General features: G+C 36.9%; 1 protein-coding gene across 6 annotated transcripts in view; it reads left to right on the forward strand.

Annotated features, from left to right (window-relative positions):
• Positions 1-20,446, forward strand: part of TANC2 (tetratricopeptide repeat, ankyrin repeat and coiled-coil containing 2) — a 576,061-nt gene that overhangs the window by 437,913 nt on the left and 117,702 nt on the right. For all 6 annotated transcript variants that reach the window (XM_069076240.1, XM_069076241.1, XM_069076243.1 and 3 more), the window contains one exon: positions 7,400-7,525. In XM_069076240.1, the coding sequence (XP_068932341.1) occupies positions 7,400-7,525 (126 nt within the window). The remainder of the gene's footprint in view (positions 1-7,399; positions 7,526-20,446) is intronic.

Raw genomic sequence — 20,446 nt, forward strand, 5'->3', positions numbered from 1 at the left:
TAACATGAATATATAGTGATTCAGTCAATACAATTATAAGACTTCTTCCTGCTGCATTCCGTAGCTCATGAGCAGAAATGTAGTAGTTGAACGGTGGAAATAATCTATAGCTGACATTTGGTAAGAGAAGAGTGGCAATAGGACAAGCAACAAGGGATTCAAGAACAGAAGAGAGGGGAGAGTTGAAGTTGCTATTAGGTTGAGATTGGAGAGAGGGACAGAGACAGAGTGAGAGAGAGGGAGAAAGATGGAGTCGGAGCCATGATAATGACCTGAGAAAATAGTGAGAAAGGAAGAGGGACTGGAAGTCTTAATGAGGACAAAGATTAAGTTTAAGAAGAAAAGAGTCATAGAAGAGGTGGAATGATAGGGAGTTATAATCAAATAAGGGAATTTCAGAGTTCTTAATTAGGAAGTAGAACACTTATAAGTAACGGTAAGGTCTAGTATATGACCATTCCTATGTATGGGTGAGGTGGAAGAAGTAGGTAATGGGATTTAAGAAGGCTGAGGAATTGGAAAGTTAGGGAGTCTGAAGTATCATCTCTCTGGATGTTAAATTCCCTTAACATAAGCATAGGAGTTTGTTAGCAGAGGAAGATTGTGTTGAGCTCCTTGAAAAAAGAAGAATGACCTCGGGGTCAGTAGAGTGATTTTGCTTATTTTGACCTCTGGCCACACTTTCTGAAAATTTGTTTTTCTCTTAAATGGCTTCTCATTATTTTTTGAAGCAAACTACTTATAATCTTCTACTAGTCTGAGTAGCATCTTTATAACAAGTTTATACTCTGAGTTTAAAGTATTATTAAATTGTTCTTGCTTACTTGGCAACAAAATAAAATGTTTGCTTGATTTAGGCTGTTTCTAAACTTTTTGATGTTGTTACTAAGATTGATTTATATCTGTTAAGCTTGCATTCTAGGTAATAGCTTTTGTTAATATCTGTTCTTTTATCCGTTTCTTATTTTCTGCCATCAGCAGCTTGTTTAAGTGGGTTGGTTGGAGTTGCCTTAATTATATACATTATATTTCCATTTTTATTCTTCTGATTTGCTATTTTGATTTTGATCTCTGCTCTAATAAGTCAATATTCTGATAGTACCTAGGTGATTCAGAAATAACTTGAGGTTTATAGTAACAGTTTACTAAAAGAAAAGGAACCCAGCACCAGAACGATTTATGAGTGAATTCTATCAACCATTCAAAGAACAATTGATACCAATATTACACCAATTATCTACAAAGAGAAGGGGAAAAAAGATTCTTCAAAACTCTTCTATGAGACAGCCATGGTCCTGATACCTAAACCAGGAAGAGATAAAGCAGAGAAAGAAAACTACAGACTGGTATCTAATATCAACACAAAATATCAAATCCAGTGTTAGGAAAGAAGCTATAGGAACATATTGGAAAGATTATATACTATCACCAGCTTGGATTTACACCAGAAATGTAAAATTGATTCAGTATAAGGAAAACTGTAAACTTAGGACCACATTAATAACAAAAAATTAAAATCACATGTTTATATCAAGAGATGCAGGAAAAGCTTTTGACAAAATTTAGTTTTCATTTTTATTAAAGACACTAAAACTTGCAGGACTAAACCATCCTTTTTTAATATAATAAAGTATATCTAAAACTAAGACCTAGCATTACTGTAATGAATAGCTGCTAGAGGCCTGTCCAATAAAATCAGAGATAAAGCAAGAATATTCATTTTCACCTCTTTTATTTCATATAGATAAAGAAATGAAAGTTATAACTATAAACCAAGACAAAGAAATTGAGAAAATAAGCATAGTCAAAGAGAAAACAAAATTATCAGTTTTTGCAGATGACATGATCCTTTAGAGAATCCTAGAAATTCAACCAAAAATAAACAAAGCAATAAATAACCAGTAAAATGTCAGGCTATAAAATTAAAACACAGAAATCATCAGCCTTTCTGTATAACAAAACTCAAATGATAGAGATAGAAGAAATCTCATTTAAAATAACTACAAATTATGTAAAATGTCTGCCTTCTTTGTATTCCTAGTACTTATTATGTGCCTGGCATATAATAGGTGCTTAATAAATGCTGGTTGATTGAGTTTACCATCAAAATAAGCAAAGAAATTCTATATCCTGCCTTCTCATCTGAGCTCACCAAATGCCTATTAGACATCTCAAGCTGAATGTCCTGAAGACATTTCAATTTAGCCAAAAATAGAACTCATTATCTTTCCCCAAAATCCTCCACTCTTCCAAATTTACCTTTAACTATATAGGGTATCACCATCCTCACAGTCACTCAGACTCATAACCTCCTTGTCATCATCTTCTCTTCATTTGCACTCCATATATACATACACGTACAATTTGTTGCCAAGACCTGTTATTTTAATCTGTCATACATACCTCCTTCTCTCTATTCAAGGAATCTCTGCCCTATTGTGGTCCTTTATCACTTAATGCTTAGACTCTTCCAACAGTCTTCTGGTTGGTTTCCTTGCCTCGAGTCTCTCCCCACTCCAGTCTATCCTCCTCTTAGTTGCCAAAGTTATTTTCCTAGAGTATGGTTCTTACTGTATCATTCCTCTTCCCAATAAACACCAGTGACTCTCTATTACTTTCAGGATCAAATACAAAATCTTCTTTTTGGTTTTTAAAGTACTTCACAAACTGGCCCCTTCTTCCCTTTCCTTTACTCTTCCACATACTCTACTATGCAGTGATATTGGCTTTATTGTTTGTCCTCACACCAGACACTCCATCTCCAGACTGTGCATTTCACTGGCTGTCCACCACACCTGGAATACTCTCGTTCTTCATTTCTATCTCAGTTCAAATTCTGCCCTCTGTGAGAGGCCTTTCTAAGTCCCTCTTATTGCTAGTACTTTCCCTCTAAGATTACTAACCATTTACACTGAATGTATCTTCTGTGTACTTAATTGTTTGCATATCATCTGCCCCATTAGAATTGGAGCTCCTTGAAAACAGGCCTGTGTTTTTGCCTTTTTTAATATTCCTAGCAATTAGCACAGTGCCTTGTTCATATTAAATATTTAATAAATACTTGTTGACTATTTGACTAAACTATAACTACTAAATTATTTTACATAAATAAGGACAGACTAAATCACTGAAAGGATATATCAATTATTTATAGCTGGATAAAGCCAACATAATAAAAATTGTAATATGACCTAAATAGCTGCAACTTCAATGCAATGTCAGACTACCAAAGTAGTACTTTATACAACTGAAAAAAAATTAGCAGACTTCATTTGGTCAAATATTTCAAAGGAATTTTCTTTTTAAATAGGAAGTAAGGGGGCCTTTGTTGTTGTTGAGTCATTTTTCAGTCGTGTCTAACTGTTCCGTGACTCCATTTGAGGTTTTCTTGGCAAATTACTGGAGTGCTTTGCCATTTCCTTCTTTAGCTCATTTAACAGATGAGGAAACAGACAAACAGGGTTAAGTGACTTATCCAGGGTCACACAGCTGTTGAGTATTTGAAGCCAGATTTGAACTTAGGAAGATGAGCCTTCCAAGCTCAGCATTCTATCTAATGCAGCTTCCCCTGTAAAGGGAGTGTAGCAGTTCTCAAATTATCTGATAAAGTAACAATTATCAAAAACTATTTTGTGCTGGTTAAAAAAAATAGAAAAGTTGATCAGGGTAACTGACTCAGTATATAAGATTCAAAAGTAATTATATATAGTAACTGACTCAGTATGTAAGATTCAAAAGTAATCATATATAGTAGCTTAAACTAAAATTAATATGGATGGGCTGTGAGAAGACAGGCACACTAATACACTGTTGGTATGCCTGTCAAGTGATTCAACCATTCTAGAAAGCAATTTGGAACTATACTGTCACTGTGCATATATACCCTTTCACCCAATGATATCAGTACTAGACCTTTGCCCCAGAGAGATCAGAAGAGAGAGGGAAAGGACCATATGTACAAAAATATTCATAGAGACACATTTCTTATGGCAAAAAACTGGAAACAAAGTGGGTGCCAATCAACTGGGGAATGGCTGAACAAATAATGGTACATGAATGAAATGGAATATTATGCTGTAAGAGATGACAGAAGGGACAGATTGAGGGAAATCTGGGAGAACTTCAATGAACTGATGTAAAGTAGAATGAGCAAAACAACGTGAACAATTTGTACAGTTACTACAACAAACACTATAAAGGAACACTGACATGAAGGATTTAAGAAATGTGATCATCATATTGCCCATTTATAACAATAGAAGGCTAATGGTCATTTCATGTTTCCCGCTTTCAGTCAGACTGGTGATGAGTTACAGAATGAGTCCTACATTTTCAGATATGGCCAATATGTCCATTTGTTACAAGAAAGGGCTTTTCTTTTTTCTTTTGGGAGCAGAGGGAGAAATGAGGAGGAAGAAAAAAACAGTGAATCATTTAAAAAATTAACAGATGAGAGCAGAAGGAAATTTAAAAGAACCATAAACCATTAGTGTAATATTAGAACTTATGTTAAATTTTAAATTTATTTGAAGGAACAAGCTCCATGTAGAGATTCATGGCTTTGTGTGTAGTCTTCTTTTTCTATTCTCTGTATAGGGAATATTCATTTTTTTATGTTTGTCTCATTCATAATAATAAAGAATAGAGAGAAAAAAGAAAATAATATAGTTACTGGTAGCAAGCTAGAAACTAATTCTCAATCACTAATAAAAAGACTAAACAATATTCTTATCATTGAAAGTCTCTCACTTGGGAGTGTGGCTCACTTTTAATTTATCGTCAGTTAGCAAAAACTGATTTCCTGTTTCTTTTGGTAGCATAAAGAGTCTTCTGTCTCCTTCACTAAAAACGTCATGAAATCTTCTCTTTTATCCCAGAACAAACTTTTATTTCCAGCTGAGGAACAAGCTGGAAGCCTTTTAGAATTTTTGCCTTTTTGCTCCTCTGTGTTAACATGTAATCATTGTGTTTATTTGCATATTTTATGAAGCCAGGGATTTGGATTTGAAGAGAGAAGGGCAGGAAACGCTATGTAGTCCCCCTAACTATCCCCAAAGTCACAAAACCTCCAACTGATATGTGTGATTGCTTAAATTAAAATAAGAAGTAAAGTCCTGTTGTGAAATAGAAGCACTGGTGTAAAAAAAAGGGTCTTCTTTGATTTAACTCAGATTTTTATTTTCTCATTCATCCTTTCGATGTATGCCTGTTTCAGTTTGCTTTTCTATTTACAAATCAGTTGTTTTCTGAGCTATAAACTCTAACATCTCAATGATTTTTCAAGTTATTTGTGAAGAAATTTTTTGACATCTTCTTTAACTGATCAGTTAAATCCATAGTTATATAATAGGTGCAGTATAGCTTTTTCTTTTTTCTTTTTTTAAAGCAATCGGGGTTAAGTAACTTGCTCAAGGTTACACAGCCAGTTATTATTTCTGGGTGTGGTGCTAAGTATCTGAGCCCGGATTTGATCCCCAGGTCATCCCGACACTGGGGCTAGTGCTCTTACTCGCTGAGCCACGTGGCCGCCCCTAAGCAATTGGGGTTAAGTAACTTGCTTAAGGTTACACGGCCAGGTGTTTCTGGGTGGATGCTAAGTGTCTGAGCCCGGGATTCGATCGCCAGGTCATCCCAACACTGGAGCCGGTGCTCTTACTCGCTGTGCTACCTGGCCGCTCCTAATATAGCCTTTTCTTTAGGAGTGCTAGACTTGAGTTCAGATCTCTGCTCTGACATTGACTAGTTGTGTCTGCAAATCACTTAACTTCTGTCTCAGCTTCCTCGTCTATAAAAAAGAGGGTGACAGTATTTGCACTATCTACTTCATGGGTTTATTGTAAGAAGATTTTGTATACTTTAAGATACTCTATAATGGCAGGTTAATAGTTTTATATATTTTATAATAGTAGCTAACATTTTATAGCACTTACTATGTGACAGACACTTTACCCAGTGTATCGTTTGTAAAATGAAGCAGTGTGGCTACTACTTAAGAAGCAATTAAATATTAAGACTGAGCTCTCATGTTATTCTGATGCAAAACACTCCCCTCTGTAGTAAACCTTAGAGCAATCAAATGGAAACCATACAGACCTATTACAAGGGAAGGTCATGGGAGATATTAATTTTAAAATATGAAGTTATTTTTCAGCCCTTTTCCCCCCTCCTTAAAGTTTTCATTATATTGAGTGTCTCCTAGTTTTTGAATTTCTTAACAGTTTGACTCATTATAGAGCAGGCCCATTGGCACTCCACATCTGTGGCAACTGATAAACTCTACCCATATAGCCACCCTTAAGCCCTTCTGCCCTAAACCCAACCATACAGTTAAAGAAAATAGGAATTACTTCCTCTGCCAGTTTCACTAGGCATCAGAAATTATTTTGGTACCAGTGTTCATAGGTCATTTCCTATAAATCCTAGGACAGTATTTGTTATGTATCTGGCAACTATGCCAAGCACACATTATCTGTTTTACCTTTATTCTTTTCCAGGTGCACATACAATAGCAAGATCTAGTCCTATTTTTAATCATTTTAACATTTTTAAAGACAAAATTGCTAAAAATAATTAGGTGATTTTTCTTCACCTATTCAGGTTGACAGAGACTTCTCTAATATAGACATTTGTCTTAATAATAACTCAAATTTGGAGCCATCCTAGGTAATCATTCAAAATGGTGAGGTGCTCTCTTGATCCTAAAAACCCCACAAAATCATGTAAGTCAAGGGGTTCAAATCTCCAGGTCCACTTCAAGAACACCTGTGAAACAAGTGTTTCAAGGGCATGCATATCTGAAAAGCTACCAAGTATTTGAAAGATGTCACATTGAAGAAACAATGTGTTCCCTTCTGTTGATATAATGGTGGAGTTGGCAGGTGTGCCCAGGCTGAGCAATGGGGTTGGACACAGGGTCAGTGGCCCAAAAAGAGTGCTGAATTCTTGCTGCATATGCTTAAAAATGCAGAGAGTAACACAGAACTAAAGGGTTTGGATGTGGATTCTCTTGTCATTGAGCATATCCAGGTTAACAAGGCTCCCAAAATGCGATGGCGTACTTATAGAGCCCATGGCCGAATTAACCCATACATGAGTTCTCCCTGCCATATTGAGATGATACTTATTGAAACGGAACAAATTGTTCCTAAACCAGAAGAGGAGGTTGCTCAAAAGAAAAAGATACCCCAGAAGAAACTGAAGAAACAAAAGCTTATGGCATGGGAGTAAATATAACATTAGAGTGCAAATAAAAGTTAAATGAAACCATTTATTACAGTAAAAAAAAAAATTCAAATTTGTATATCACTTTAATGTTTATAAATTGCATGCTATAGACTAATGTTATAAGATTATATTTTCCAACTTTCTAGATTCTGACTGGATTATTTTTCCTTGGCAGCTACCAGCTCTGCCCACTTGGAGGACCTTGCTTACCTGGATGAACAAAGGCACACTCCCTTGCGAACTTCTCTCCGAATGCCCAGGCAGAGCATGGGTGGTGCTCGTACTCAGCAGGACTTGAGAGGTAAGAATGACCAGAAAAGCCCAAGGAAAAAGGAAATGGGCAGAAAGAACCAGGTGGTTTGTATCATAATCCCATGCTTAATGTAGTATGCAAGGAGGCAAGATGATTTATCTTAACCTGAAATCTGTTCCTTTAACCTCTATCCTAGAGAACAAAGATAACCATAAAACTATTGCACTAAATGTCAATGCATAAAACTGCTCAATTTCCAACTGGCAGGAGAATTGAGTTCTCCAAATACTATAAAAAATGAAGGAGCTATATCTGGTACAGAAGAAAGATTGCTCATTATAATGTCAGAAGACCTAGAGTCAATCCTAGCCCTGCCACTTATTTTGTATAACCTCAGTTAAATCATTTAACTTTGGGCCTCAGTTTCCTGACCTGTAAAATAAGGGGGTTTGGTCCCTTCCAATTCAAAATGTATGATCCTATGATCTTATATGCTAAGTGGGGAAGATATCCTCCCTAGGATGCAAATTTAAAGCTTTATCACACTATAAATATATTTAGTTTTAAATCAATTAATCCATAAGCATTTATTAAGCCTTCATCTCATATACAGCCCTAGGCATAAAGCTAAGCATTGGGGGTACAAAGAAAACAGTGAAAAACGATCCCTGCCCTTAAAGGGCTTATATTCTAATGGGAAAGATAACATGTACATAAAAAGATATATAATTAGAAACATGATAAATGGAAGATAGTTTTAAAGGGGAAGGCTGTAGTAACTGAGGGGACAGGGAGAAGCCTCCTGCAGAAGGTGGTACTTGTGCTGAGTCTGCCAAAAGGCAGAGTTGGGAAAGTATAGCATTCCAGGAATGGATAACAGCCATTGCAAAGACATGGGGACAGGAGATGGAGTTTCATTGTGAGGAATAACAAATAAGTCAATATAATTGCATCATGAAGGGAAGTAATGGGCAAAAGATTAGAAAAGTAGGAAGGGGCTAGGTTTTAAAAGCTTGAAATGACAAACATGACAGTTTATATTTGATCCCAAAGGTAGTAGATAGCCACAGGAGTTTATGGAGTCAGACATATACCTTAGGAAAATCATTTTGATAATTAGCTGTGTGAAGGATGGGTGGGAGTGGGGAGAGATTTTAAACAGAGAGAACAAGTAAGACACTTCTTCTAGGCAAGAGGTGTGAAAAGCCTGAACTAGGAAAGTGGGCCTGCTAGTAGAAAGAACAGAGCATTGTGCATTTGTGTAGTTTTGGGTGATCAATCAACAAGTATTTATTTGTTAAGTGGGGAAAAAGTATTTATTTGTTAAGGGGGAAAAAAAGACAAAAATAAAATAATGTCTCCCCTCAAAGCACTTATATTAGGGGAGAAAACATGTACACATATTCATTTCAATTCAGTAAACATTTATTAAATACCTACTATGGGCCAGGCACTATGCTTATCACCAGGGGATACAAATAAGAAAAAGAGAAAGACAGTCCCTGCGCTCAGGTTGCTTACAGTCTAAAGGGAGAAGACAAGATGGAAGGGAGGAGACTGGGATACCAGCGTACCTGAAGTGGGGATATTATGTTCTGTAGAGTTCACACCAAGTAGAGCTGCAAATAAAAAGTTTAGTATACCATATTCCAGCCCTTCAGTCAGAAAGGAAAGGGGGCTAGGGAGTTGGGAAGGTTTTGAGTATCCAAGGCTGAGTTAAACAGCATTATGAGCAAATTTCAGGTGATCAGCTTATCCTGGGAGGGACATCTTGTTCTATGACATTCAGAACACATATAAGAAATAGAAAATATATCTGTTGGGGCTTTGACAGTTTACCTTCCTCAGTTTTGTTAATTTGTAAAATGTGGAGGTTGGACCAAATAACCTCCTAGTTTCCTTTCAACTCTTCATCTAAGATCCCATGAAAAAAATGGAAGGTAATTGCAGTGTAGAAAAGAGAGGAGGAGGCAGTAACAGCTTAGAGGATCAGAGAAGGCCTCCGGTAAGAGATGGATCTTGAATTGACCTCTGAATGAAGCTAGGAATTCTAAGAGGCAAAAGATAAGGAAGGTGGGAGTGCATTCCAGGCAGGGGGGGGTGGTGTGGGAGGGGAGAAGTAATGCAAAAGCATGAAGGCAAGAAATAGAATATAGTGTGTTAGTCTTAATAGCATGTAGGTAAATTTGGCTGAATTATAAAGTGTGGGAAAAGGAGGACTTTGTAATAAGGCTTTGTAAAGATAGGCTGAAATCAGATGGTAAAGGACTTTGAATGTGAAACAGAAGTGTTTGTTTCATCCTAAAAGCAATAAGGAACCACTAAAGCTGTTTCAGGAGTGAATGGTAAGACCTGTAAGACCTGAGCTTTAAGGATATTGTTTTTGATAACTGTATAGACGATAGATTAGAGAGGGAGAGACAGATAATGAACTCTGTTTTGATCATGTTGGATGTGAGATGAGATGCCTACAAGACATCTAATTCAAAATTTTTGAGGAAATTAGTTTCCTTATGTGTAAAATGAGGCTTTCTGACAAGATAATCTCCAAGCTCTCTTCCACCTTCAAATATTATAATTCCATGACTGTTTTCATAATCTGGCTGTCACTATATGTGACCTGTTGCCCTTCATTCTCATCTTGATAAAGGTTTTTTAGATAAAGTGAACTCAAGTTATGTATGTCCATGTTATTGCAGTTAAAAAGACCTATGAGAGGCTAACCAGAAATGAATGTTGTCTAGGTAGAAAGCATCAAAATCTTACTGCAGTGATAGGTAGACTGGCCACATTCACTCCCTAAATGAAATTGGTAAAGAAGACAAATGTTCAAAGAAAGTAAGAGAGTGAAGATGGCAGAGTAAAGGCACAGCCTCACCTGAGCTCTTCCAGATGCCCCTACAAACAGCTTTAAATGATGCCTCAAAATTAATTCTGAAGCAGAAGAACCAACAAAGGGATGAGGTGAAACAGTTTTCCAGCCCAAGACAATTTAGAAGGTTAGCAGGAAAAGTCTGTATCACTGAATGAGAGTGGAGTGCAGTCCTGCATGGACCATGCCCCAGCATCCAACAGTAGGCACTGAATTGGCCACTATAGCTTACAGAGATTTCAGCCCACAGATAGTAAGGGGGTTGAACAACTAACCAGAAAGAGATTACAGGCACTGAACCAGGTGCCACTTTTATTCCCCCAGCACCTAGTTAAAGTGCCCTTGTTGGCACCAGCCGTAGTACTCTATTGCATTGCCCGTATGTGGTTCAAGGTTGCAGTCATAGGGCAAGAAGGCAAACTAGCACAGTAAAGCATGCAGGGACCCTGGTCAAAATTTTACAGTGGAAAAGACTTCTTATGGTCACATACAATAGCACAAGCCAGGAAATCACTGACCACACCTCTCCTTAGATCCTACCACCTTGGAAAACTAAAAATTTATAGGACCCCCTCACCCCACCCCTCCAGAAGTAGCTCTGAAAAGAACAGTGCAAAAACAAAACAAAAACCTGACACTTGGGACAGTGTTCCTTCCATCCTAGAAACAAAGCCCAACCTTAACATGAAGTTAAAAGTCAAGAAACAGGGTGGAATTGAAGAATGAGCAAATCAAAAAAAAGGAACCTGACCATAGAAAGATAGTATGGCAATAGGGAAGGTCAAAACACTAATTCAGAAAAAGACAATAAAGCCAAAATAGCTATATCCAAAGCCACAAAGAAAAATGTAAATTGGTCTCAGACTTAAAAAGAATTCCTGGAAGTGCTCAAAAAAGGGTTTTAAAACTCAAATAAGAGACATAGAGGAAAAATTTGGAAAAGAAATGAGAGTGATGCAAGAAAATCATGAAACAAAAGAGTCAAAGAAGGCACACAGACACACACACTTAAGAAAATGCCTTAAACAACAGAATGGACCAAATAGTAAAAGAAGCATAGAAATCCACTGGAGATCCTTAAAAAGCAGAATTGTCCACATGGAAAAAAAGAGGTACAAAGAAAAGAATTCCTTAGAAAGCAGAATTGGTCAAATGGAAGAAGAAGTACAAAAGCTCACTCAAAAAATAATTCCTTAAAAATTAGAATTGAGCAAGTGAAAACCAATGACTCCATGAGATATCAAGAAAGAATAAAAACAAGATCAAAAGAATGAAAAAAAATAGAAGAAAATGTGAAATATCCCCTTGGAAAAAAACAACTGACCCTGAAAATACATTGAGGACAGATAACTTAATTATTGGATAACCTGAAGCAATGATCAGTTTTAAAAAGTTTAGATATCTTTCAAGAAATTATCAGGGAGGGGCAGCTAGGTGGCACAGTGAGTAAAAGCACCGTCCCCAGAGTTGGGAGGACCTGAGTTCAGTTCCAGCCTCAGACACTTAACACAAAAAAACTAGCCGTGTAACCCTGGGCAAGTTACTTAACCCTAATTGCCCTCCAAAAGGCAAAAACAAAACAAAAACAAACAAAAAAAGAAATTATCAGGGAAAACTTCCCTGCTATCCAAGAATCAGAGGATAAAATAAAAATTGGAAGAATCTACTGATCACCTCCTGAAAGAGTTCTGAAAATTAAAACTCCCAAGAATATTTTAGCCCAATTCCAGAGCTCCCAGGTCAAGGAGAAAATACTACAAGCAGGGAGAAAAAAATATTTAAAATATCACAGAGCCAGTCAGGATTCAGCAGCTTCTATGTTAAAGGATCAGAGGATTTGGAATATGATATTGCAAAGGGCAAACAAACTAGGCTTACAACCAAGAATCTAACCATCTGGAGAACAATTTGGAACTATGCCCAAAAAAATGCTATAAAACTGTGCATACCCTTTGACCCAGCAATACATTACTAAGTCTATATCCCAAAGAGAGCCAAAAAAGAAAAGGAAAAGGATTTATATGTGCAAAAAATACTTATAGCAGTTCTTTTTGTGGTGGCAAAGAATTGGAAATTGAGGGGATGCCTATATGATATCCCTTTAAATACTTGAAGATAGTTATCATGTCCTCTTGAGTCTTTTCTTCAGATAAAACATTCACATTTCTTTCAACCATTCCTATATACTGGGAACTCAAGGCCTTCCAATGTCCTTGTTCTTTCCTCTGGACACTTTCCAACTTAACAATGTCCTTTCTAAGCAATGGTGCTCAGAACTAGGCAAAATATTCCATATGTGGCCTGGAAGCACTGCCTCTTTTATGGTAGCCCAAGATTGCATTTGACTCTTTGGCTACTATATCACATTGTTGATGCACATTGACTTTGCAGTCCACTAAAATTCCCAGATCTTCTTCAAATAAGCTGCTATCTAACCATGCTATCTAACTATTTTGTACTTAGAAAGCAGATTTTTTTTGAGCCTATGAGCAAAACTGTGATCTTCATTAAATTTTGTCTTAGATTGATCCCAGTGGTCTATCCCAATGGCCCCATGTAGCCTTAAGGCCACAGGTTCCCCACCCCTGATTCCTGTCAAGATCTTTTTAGATCCTAATGCTGTTGCCCCATTGTTAATTATTCCTGTGAATTTTGTATCACCTGTATATTTGATAAGGATGCTATCCTTTGTGCAAATCATTGATAGAATGTTAAATAACACAGGGCCAAGCACAGATTCTTATGACATGCCACTGCCTTTTTCCAAGTTGTAATAAAACTCTTTCAGTCTATCCATTCAACCAGTTCCAAATCCATCTAATTGTGCCATCATCTACAAAATATTTTTCTTTCCTTTTCACAAAAATAGCATGAGAGGCTTCATCAAATATTCTATTACAATCTAGGTAAACACTATAGCATTCCGCTGATCCTACAGTTTAGTAACCTTGTTGAAAAACAAAATAAGGTTGGTCTGGCTTGTTTTTCTTGCTAAAGCCAGGCTTTACTTTTCATGATCCTCTGCATGATCCATATAAAGATCCACTAATCGTATCTTTAGTAATATGTTCTAGAACTAAATCAAGCTTCCTGGCCCAAAGTGTGCAGACTAGTTTCTTCCCTTTTTTTGGAAATCAGGACAACATATACCCTTTCTCCAGTCCTAGGGCACCTCTTCACAATCTTTCAGATGTTGCTGACAGTAGCTTAGCAGTCACATCCATCATATCACATCTTTCAGAACTCAAGGATGTAGTTTATTTGGGCCAAGTGGCTGGAATACTTCACTAGAAGCTAGAGCCTATCTTCTGTCTTACCTCATTTAATCACTTTTAGCTATTTTGTTTTGTCCTTTACAATCCAAAGGTCATTCTTCTTGGCAGAAAAAGATAGAAATAAAATAGTCACTTCTTTTCTGTGGTTAGCATCATTCCATCCACACTAAATGACAATCTTATACTTCTGTTTCAAGTGCTGTACAATAAATATCATTTGTTCAGTCATATTTCAGTCACATCAGACTCTTCATGATCCCCTTTGAGGTTTTCTGGACAAAGATATTGGAGTGGTTTGCCATTTCCTTCTCCAGCTCACTTTATAGATGAGGAAACTAAAGCCAATAGGGTTAAGTGACCTGCCCAGGGTCACACAGCTAGGAAGTGTCTGAGGCTAGATTTGAACTCAGGAAGTGAGTCTTCCTGACTCTAGCCCCAGCATTGTATCCACTGTACCACCTAGTTGCCTCATAACAAATATCATACCTGTTGTGTATATAGCATAAAACCATGTTGCAGTTCCAAAATCATTTCAGACTGTTCCCCCACCAAATACCTAAGCTTTCAGGAAGCTCTTCACCTGAATAGTATATTCCAGACTTTACTGATTCCATCCACCTGGCTCAGAGAGGTTCCACTTATTCATATTAGTCCTTATGGCTGGAATTTGCTTATCAATGGGAGATGGTATTGCAAACTTCCTTCCAAATGTCTTTTTTCTGTAGGAGTTTCCCATCAAACCATTTAAGTATTGATTCATGAGAGAATGATTCCATATTCAATTAGCATTATATTTTAATTCAAAGATCTATACTTAAAAATAATCTTCCCTCAAAAAGTAATATAGTATCATCTTAATTACTATTCACAAGGGAATTACATTGCCTTGTAATAGAGTTCAAAATGCGTTAACAAGCAGCAAAAATGTACTTGGCAAATAGAATTTTTGTATTTTTCTGCTGGTCTACTTGCCAAGCCTTCATAATTAGTGATTTTATCCTAAATAGTTAGCATTATTGTAGAAACAGAATCAGATTATTTTCCTGGCATGCTTTTTTTTTTTTTAGTGTCACATGGTACACTTAAATTTAAACAGCCATACAAATTGGTCTTTCATATCTTTCTTTATTTGTGATAAAGGTAATAAGTATTTTTAGCTTTTAAGTAATAAAGTGATTGGAAATCTTTTTTAGTACAAGAGGTTGGGCATATCTTCTGAGTTAAGCATTTACAAAGTATTACTTGAAGCAATGGACTTTGTTAGTCTGATCTAAACTTTGATTTATAATGAGCTTTGAATCAAATCCTAGCCTCCCAGTTTTCAGAACATAGTGAGGAGCTGGCTCTGAATAATATATGTCCTTTAAAACCCTGTTAATAGTAACCATTTGATAGCCATGTAACATTTCATGGTAGAACGTGGATATATTTCTAGAGATTTATTTGTTATCTTCTCAGATGAAAGCCAGTCTACCAAGAAATGTTTATTAAAACACCACAGCCTGTAGAGAAGATATAACAGAAATTAAAGATGAAGTCCTTGCCTTCAAGAAGCCTGCAATCTAATTGCTCAGCATAAAGTGGGAAGAAATGAAACAGAAACAGTAAGAAGTGGTTTGGAAATTGGTTTAGAAGGTATTAGTGAAAACATAGTTTGGGAGGATGTACATTTGACTTAATAATTCTCCTTAATGATGATTACTATAGCACTTTGTCTTCCAAAATAGAAGGCTTTGGAGTTGAGACATTATTTAGACTCTTTGACAGCACATTAATGGTACATAAGTTCTGAAGTCTGATTTCTAAATGTTCATTCTTTATTATGACTTCAGAGTCCAGCTGTATTTCTGACAGCTGTTCTAGTGAATCAGATACTTCTGGTTAACAGTGAAGAGGATAGATCACACCAGAGTACATCAGTATCCCATTTCAAGAAGGTGGTAGTTTGTAGCCTGCCACTTGAATGAATGAAACTGATGATTAGAGTTGTACTGATAAAATGATAACAGGAGACTATGGATAATTCAGTAGATAGAGCACCAGGCCTGGAGTCAGGCATATCTGAATTCGAATAGGGCTTCAAACGCTTACTAGCTGTGTGACCCTGGGCAAGTCACTTATCTCTGTTTGCGTCAGTTTCCTCATCTGTAAAATGGAGAAGGAAATGGCAAACCACTCTAGTACAACAAACAACAGCAACAAAATGTAGCAGTAGCTAGTAGCTTTCATATCACCACAGTGTCCTCTTCCATCACCAGAGCCTGATGTCCACTGACAACTAGTTATTAAAAAGCAATGTTAGAAGGTTTCCAAACTGAATTTTAAATACTTATTTGGGACTCATATTTTTTCTAAATATAAATGTCCTTATGCTATAATGAGGTGATTTAAGTGATATAGAAAGCAGATATCCACTATAAACTATGCCACTCTGTCTGACCAATCTAATCAAATCTTCTACCCTACCTCTAAATCCCTCTCTATAGTAGCACAGTTGTTATTAAAAAAAAAAAGTGAGACCCTTTAGTAAAAGGCAGAGAATAGAGATGCTGCTAAACGAGAAGAAAAGGCATTTAGTACATATGGTCAGTTTTATGGAATCTGTGGAAGGTGACCTAAAAGAATAGAACACTGTCCCTATATTCTTAGTTATATTATATTTTATCTTATATTATATTCTTATCTTATATATATAATATATAAATAATATATCTTATATTATATTCTAATATTATATTATTAGAGTGCTTAACCATTTGTTAATGAGTTATAATGAAACTTTCTTGTCCTTTATTAAACTCTTATCAAGCTATAATGCCTTGAAGGAGATATACATTATTAATGAAGCCATTAATTTTCACCATAGTTCAGTTTTCTAGAAGATGTTACTTCATTTTGTTGTGTACAGATATATTGGTTAACTGTTTTAATACATTTCAGTTTGTGGGTATTGTGGGGAGGGTACTAATTAGGTGGCATTGGCAGGCCCTAGCATAAAGTCAGCACAGCCAGGAGTCAACCTGACTCTTGTCAAGACTATGAGTTTAACTTTTATATGACAAAACCAATACTTTATACCATTTCTGGAGACCTTTACTTGTCCTAATTGATAACTCTCTTTATGGAGATGAACGTATGCCATAGAGTTTGATCATAGAATTCTAAAAGGTATTTATTTGTCTTGAACGCTACCTGACTGATTCTCAGATATATAAGAAGATTTTATACTTGTCACCTATGTCCTTCCCCCCTCCTCAAAGTATTTTAGGTTCACATAGACCTGGGTCTAAGTCCTGGGATTGTGATCCCCACTCCCCTCCTTCAAAAAAGTTTTATTTTTTATCTTTGGCATATTGCCCCACCTGGAGTTAATCCAAAATAGAGCTTACATGTGGTTTAAGTCTGGTTTCCCCAAAAGTGAGTAGCAATGTCTTCACCATCTTCACAGGCACCCCGAGTATACTATGGTAACCTGGTATAAAATAACCTTTACTTCACATACCACAGAAAATGATGACACAGAAGCCTCACAGGATCCTATGAACAGTTTTTTGTTGTTCAGTCATTTTCTTAACCCATTTGGAGTTTTCTTGGCAAAGATACTAGAATGGTTTATCATTTCCTTCTCCAGTTAATCTTACAGATGAAGAACTGAGTCAAATGGGGTTAAGTGACTTGCCCAGGGTCACACACCTAGTGAATGTCTCAGATTGACTTTGAGCTACCTCACTCCAGGCCAATGCTGTATCTACTGATCCACCAAGCTGCTCTCCTGTGAACAATGCATTAATGTAAAGCACTCATGCAGTCCATAAGACTTTTTAGATTCCCCCCAAGAAGTTAAAGATACTTTGAGGGACTGCTAAACAGATAATCCCAGTTTACCTTGGACTCACACCATCCAAGCAGCTCACAGCAGTAGTGGGACTGGAAATGTCCAGATTTCATAATCCACCTTTACATACCTTTAGCCCTTCAGCTACAAGGCAATCCTCTGCTGAGAATCTTCTTCTCTTGAAAAGCAGCTGTTGATGAATCTTCTTCTCCAAACTCAAAAACAAAATATTCTGGTAACTTTTGATTTTTTTGAACAGATTACGAAGAACTCTAGTCTGTGATTTGTTCTCAAAAAAGAAAATAAAAAGTTAAAAAAAAATACATCCAGGAACTCCTTTCTCAGGCCTGCCTGGGCAAACACAGACCTTATCTATGTTCTTCTCCTGAAAGTTACCCTTTTCTGCTTGGAGTGGGAGGAGGGAGAAGGGAGCATCATATAGTGGGAAGAATACTCGATTGAGAGCCACAGAATCTGCCCCCAAATCATGATTCTGCCAGTTATTATCTGTGTGACCTTAGGTAAGTCTCTTAAACTTTCTAAGCCTCAGTTTCTTTACCTGTAGACTGAAGGGGTTGGACTCTAAATCTGTAATCTCCCTACCTGCTTCCCCACTTGGTACCACCACCTTGCTATATTTCTAATCTGTAACTCAAAGGGGGAGGAGGAAGCATAGGAAAAAGAAAGAAGAAAGGGGGAAGGTGAGAAAAGGACCAAGACGTTTTACAGCTCACTTTTATTGACCACTGGGGAAATAGGATACGATAGAGCCAAGATTCAAATTTGTTACACACAACTCCAAATCCAGAGTTCTTTCCACTAAGCAATCATTTCTCCTGGTTTTCTTAAAAAACATTATCTGATATACTGCATCTCTTGATCTAGAAACTAAAGCAGTAGCAAACTCACAACATCTCTCCCAACAAAGCCAGTATTTGAAACCGGGATAATGAGGAGAGTGATTCCAAGTATCAGAGAACTTCCTGAAAAAGCCCTTATGCCTTTAAAAAAGAGAGAAATTCATTAAATCATATAATCCTATAACAGGTTACTCACTGCCCCTTTTATATTAAGTAGCAAAGTAGTTTTAAGAAAGACTCCAGAGTCATGTGAAAGAGTCCCGTCATGACATCCACTTTCTCTAGATATAAGAGGTGACTAAAAGTCATGTTTTAAGTTCAGAAGAGTAATTAACAAACAAATCTTTTGATACTTTGATCCAAATTAAAGATGAAAAACAAACAGCTTTAGAAGTATCTTATTCATTTATTTAATTTAGTTTATTCTTTTTATTTATTTTGAAGAGAGAAAACAAGGCAATTGGGGTTAAGTGACTTGCCCAAGGTCATACAACTACCGTGTTTCCTGATAATAAGACACTGTCTTATTATTTTTTTTTGGACAGAAAAACATCAGAGGGCTTATTTTCAGGGGAGGGCTTATTTTAATGAACATTGACAGCAATTTTAATAAACAGGTAAATATGAACAAAAAAAGTACCTTTATTCAATAAGCAAATCACTGGGGAAGAACAGGATGATGCTCTCACTGCTGCAGCTCTGATTGGATGCAGCTCGGAGCGCGGTGTGCGTTTCACGGGGGGGGGGAACGGTGCATACAGAGGGTACCGTAATGTAGCGTGTAGCGCGTAGCGCAGGGGATCACCTTCACTACAGTAGCAATCTCAATAGGGCTTATTTTCGGGGGAGGGCTTATTTTAGAGGAATCTTACACAGTAAGGGGAGGGATTATTTTCGGAATAGGTCTTATTATCGGGGAAACTCGATAGTAAGTATGTCAAGTGTCTGAGGCCGGATTTGAACTCAGGTCCTCCTGACTCCAGGGCCTGTGCTCTATTCACTGCGCCACCTAGCTTCCCCATTAGAAGTATCTTTTTATCGTTATTTTTTATTTTTTAGTCAAAAGTGGCTTGATATGTTAGGATAACCACAGTATTTACCAAGAAATGACAGCCATTTTGAGAAGTACTTGTTAAAGTGACTTATTTTCACAAGAAGAAAAGAAAAAGCTTTGAGATATTTGTCTGTCTGAAAGAATTTCTTAGAGCCCTGGAAAAAGTAACACATACACATAGCCACGCAGAATGTGACATATGGGACCTCAGCCCCAAGGCAGATCAATTAAACATTTAATAAGTAGTCGTTAATGATTTATAGTCAACCTAAAGGATCTCCGTTGCCTTGGAGATGTATACGTGGCTCTGTGCTATTTAATATTCTTACCAATAATTTGGAAAAAGGCATAAATAGCATTCTCATCAAATTTACAGGTGATGTAGAGTTGTCAGAGATAGTTACACTGGATGAAAGTCAAGATTGAAAAAGATTCTGATAATTGGGATAAATTTAGGATGAAACGCAATAGGGGTTAAAGTAAAGTCATTCTTTGGGTTCAAAAAAAATCTGCACAAGTAGAAGATGGGAAACACATGGTTAGACAGCAATCTGTCTGAAAAAGATATGGGAGTTTTAGTGGATTGGAGACTCATTATGAATCAACAGTATGATGTGGCAGCCAACAAAATCTAAAGTAGTCCAATTCAAAGAGGAATACCTTCCAGGAGTAATAGGGATATGAGAGATCCATGGTACTCTGCCTAGGTGAGACCACATCTGGATATTTTGCTCATTTCCTACCCTGAATTGATCAATACCCTGGAAAGTAGGCAGCTAGGTGCTATAGTGGATAGAGTCCTGGACCTGAAGTCAGGAACATCTGACTTCAGATCAGGCCTCAGACACTTATTAGCTGTGTGACTTGGGTCAAGTCACTTAATTTTCTTTAGTCTACTGTAGTAGGGAGATAATAATGGTATCCACCTCCAGGTTTGTTGTGAGGGTCAAATGAGAAATGTTAGTAAAGTGCCTGGCTCATAGTAGGTGCCTTATAAATGCTAGTTAGAGATCTTCTCATTTCCCTCCCAGTACTCATTTTGGATTTCTTTGCCTTTTGTGCCCCCACTCCAG

This window comes from Petaurus breviceps, unplaced genomic scaffold (genome assembly GCF_028583685.1).
Source record: "Petaurus breviceps papuanus isolate PSGF00001 unplaced genomic scaffold, PetGlider_PUasm1.0 90925, whole genome shotgun sequence".
In the NCBI taxonomy this organism is placed as follows: domain Eukaryota; kingdom Metazoa; phylum Chordata; class Mammalia; order Diprotodontia; family Petauridae; genus Petaurus; species Petaurus breviceps.